The following is a 2,391-nucleotide window of genomic DNA, read 5'->3' as shown; positions in this document are numbered from 1 at the left end:
AAAAAAAAACCATGTTTAGGAATTATATGTAAAAGTGAGTTTAATGGGGAAAAAATGTGTTATTTGGTAGGTTCAAACATTAGTCCTTGGAGTAAAAGTGAACATATCACTAATGAGCTACATGGAGAATCCTATATAAAAATCCTTTTTAAATCCTTTATAAAAATTGGATTAAATGAGTAAGGTTTCCGAGTAGTGCAGACATTGTGCTGCTTTTGGATTTCTAGAAAACAGAGCCATGAATTTCGCTCACACTGTGTGCCACCCACTGTGGGAATTTACTGATGATTTAAAAATTGTAATATATTTAAAATATCATAATTGTTGTAGTTTTGCCTATATTTGATATCTGTTATAAAGGCTTAATAGGGAACTCTGAGCCAGATTATGTTTGCTAATGAACACTCTATAAAATCTAATGAAGTCACAGGAAAAAAATTTGGAAGACATCTTCATTCCATGCATTTTTAAACATCTTTCCTATTTATTTATGTCTATCTAAATGAATTGGCCGGAAATTATATCCCAAGCTGCTTCTTGATCCTGTTACCTACCATGATTGTGCACAAAGTGAAGACTGAAGAAATTTCCTTGACTAAACATAGCATATATTTTGGTAGTTTATGCCTCTTGAGAATTGTTTTTGGTGGTTTCACTCAAGATAGACTAGTCGGGCCACTTACTACCTTCTTCAGCCAGCTGTTAAGACCAAATTTGTGGAAAACAACCTTGAAACTGGATTCCTTTCCAGTTACCTTGGATTGACTTTTTCTTGAACCTACAAAGCCTGTTGCTTTATCAGTAGGAACTATTCAGATTGTCTGCCTTTTACAAAACCTTGTAACAAACAAATCAGTTAAGTCTCATGACATGTTTCAGGAAGACCAGTCTAGATTTAGATACAATCGCTAATCATTTTTTCTCTCCTCTTTTTCTCAACAATAAATACTAGCCAGAGGGTATTATTGTTAAAACTGTCATAAAATTATCAACTGTAAGTTGTTTGCTTTAAAGGTCAGTATGAACCAATTCATTCTTTGATCCAAAGAAAGTTTATTGGCCTCGTGGATTTTTTTTTTTTTTTTTTGAGAAAGCCTTAGGGACAACCTATTAAATGAGATGAAAGTCTGCAAACTAAGTTCTTTCAGTTGTGTTATATCTTAATTTACACAAATACCAGTTTCCAGTATCAAACCAGTTAAAAACATCCCTGAAACCCATCCATCTGTATGTTAATAATGAATGGTATGGTAGGAGGAATGCTGGGCTGACCTTGGTGACTGGGTCTCTCCTTAGCACTGCTACTGTTGACAGCTTGAATGGTAGCGTCCGTCATCTCCATGACTCAGTTTCCTCCTTTGATTTGTTTGTGTCAGTGATGGCAGTGGTCTCCTCCAGCTTGAACGTGGAGGGAGAAGCAAATGCCTTCTTTCGGTTTGGCCTCACATGATCAACAGCTGACACCAGTGCTAGGAAAATACTGTAAGGTTTGGCCATGATTTGGGTTTCGATCTTGTTTTTTAAAGAACTGGCATGATCAAAGATGTCTTTCTGAGAAGTGAGAGCAGATTTCTAAATCACGGCAACTTTTTTCTAACTAGTCTTTGCCTACAATGTAAAGATGAAAATCTTGGTGTCAGAAATGTGAAACAAAACAGTTAAACTGCTTTAGCCGTTAAGTGACAAAAAGTTCAATGTTGCTGACATTGATGTTGCTGTGATGACAGGTGAATCATTGTATCTTCAATTTTTAGCAACTGATGTTTATAGTTTTTCAATCTTATTTATATCCATTTTAACATCCCTCATGGTGCAGCTCTGAGATAAATTCTGTATCATTAATTATTCCTTTCAGCTATGTAAATAGAATGTGACCAGTTAGGGCTGAGGGCAAGAAGACAAATGTTGGCATTATCATTTGAGAAAATTGTAAACATTTAGAAATTTATAGGTTCAGTCTTCAGTCAGGCTATCACTTGGTACCAACTGTCCTCTAAGGAAGTAAAATAAATATTAAGCTTCAACAACTGATCCAAATGTTTCTGAAATTTGAATGGCAAGTTTTTTATGAATACCTGACTCGGTGCTTTCTTATTTTATTGCTAGATGACTCCTAAATCCAAAAGGAAGAGTATCCATAGCCGGATGCTGCGGCCGGTTTCCCGGGCGTTCGGTGAGTGTATTGCTAATGCCATTTCTTTCCTTGTAACTGTGAAACACTCTCCGCGAGGGCCTCAGACCCCTGCAGCTTCTTAGGGATGCTCTAGATGAGCAAACATTGAGAGAGTCGAGTGATTTGTGAATGGGTATTTGCTATTCCACAATAGATTCCAAATTACTTTTAGGAATTTTCTATCCATCTCTATGTAGTAAGCATGGGTCTTGGGCTTT

The 2,391-nt window shown here is 36.3% G+C and overlaps 1 protein-coding gene across 9 annotated transcripts in view; it reads left to right on the top strand.

Moving 5' to 3' along the window:
- CARMIL1 (capping protein regulator and myosin 1 linker 1) overlaps positions 1–2,391 on the top strand; it is a 268,640-nt gene that overhangs the window by 233,933 nt on the left and 32,316 nt on the right. For all 9 annotated transcript variants that reach the window (XM_023524450.1, XM_023524453.1, XM_023524449.1 and 6 more), the window contains one exon: positions 2,107–2,173. In XM_023524450.1, coding sequence (XP_023380218.1) covers positions 2,107–2,173 — 67 coding nt within the window. The remainder of the gene's footprint in view (positions 1–2,106; positions 2,174–2,391) is intronic.

Source organism: Pteropus vampyrus, unplaced genomic scaffold (assembly GCF_000151845.1).
Source record: "Pteropus vampyrus isolate Shadow unplaced genomic scaffold, Pvam_2.0 Scaffold463, whole genome shotgun sequence".
Taxonomy (NCBI): Eukaryota; Metazoa; Chordata; class Mammalia; order Chiroptera; family Pteropodidae; genus Pteropus; species Pteropus vampyrus.
The sequence above is the reverse complement of the archived record's forward strand: the minus strand, read 5'-3'. Positions and strand labels throughout refer to the sequence as shown.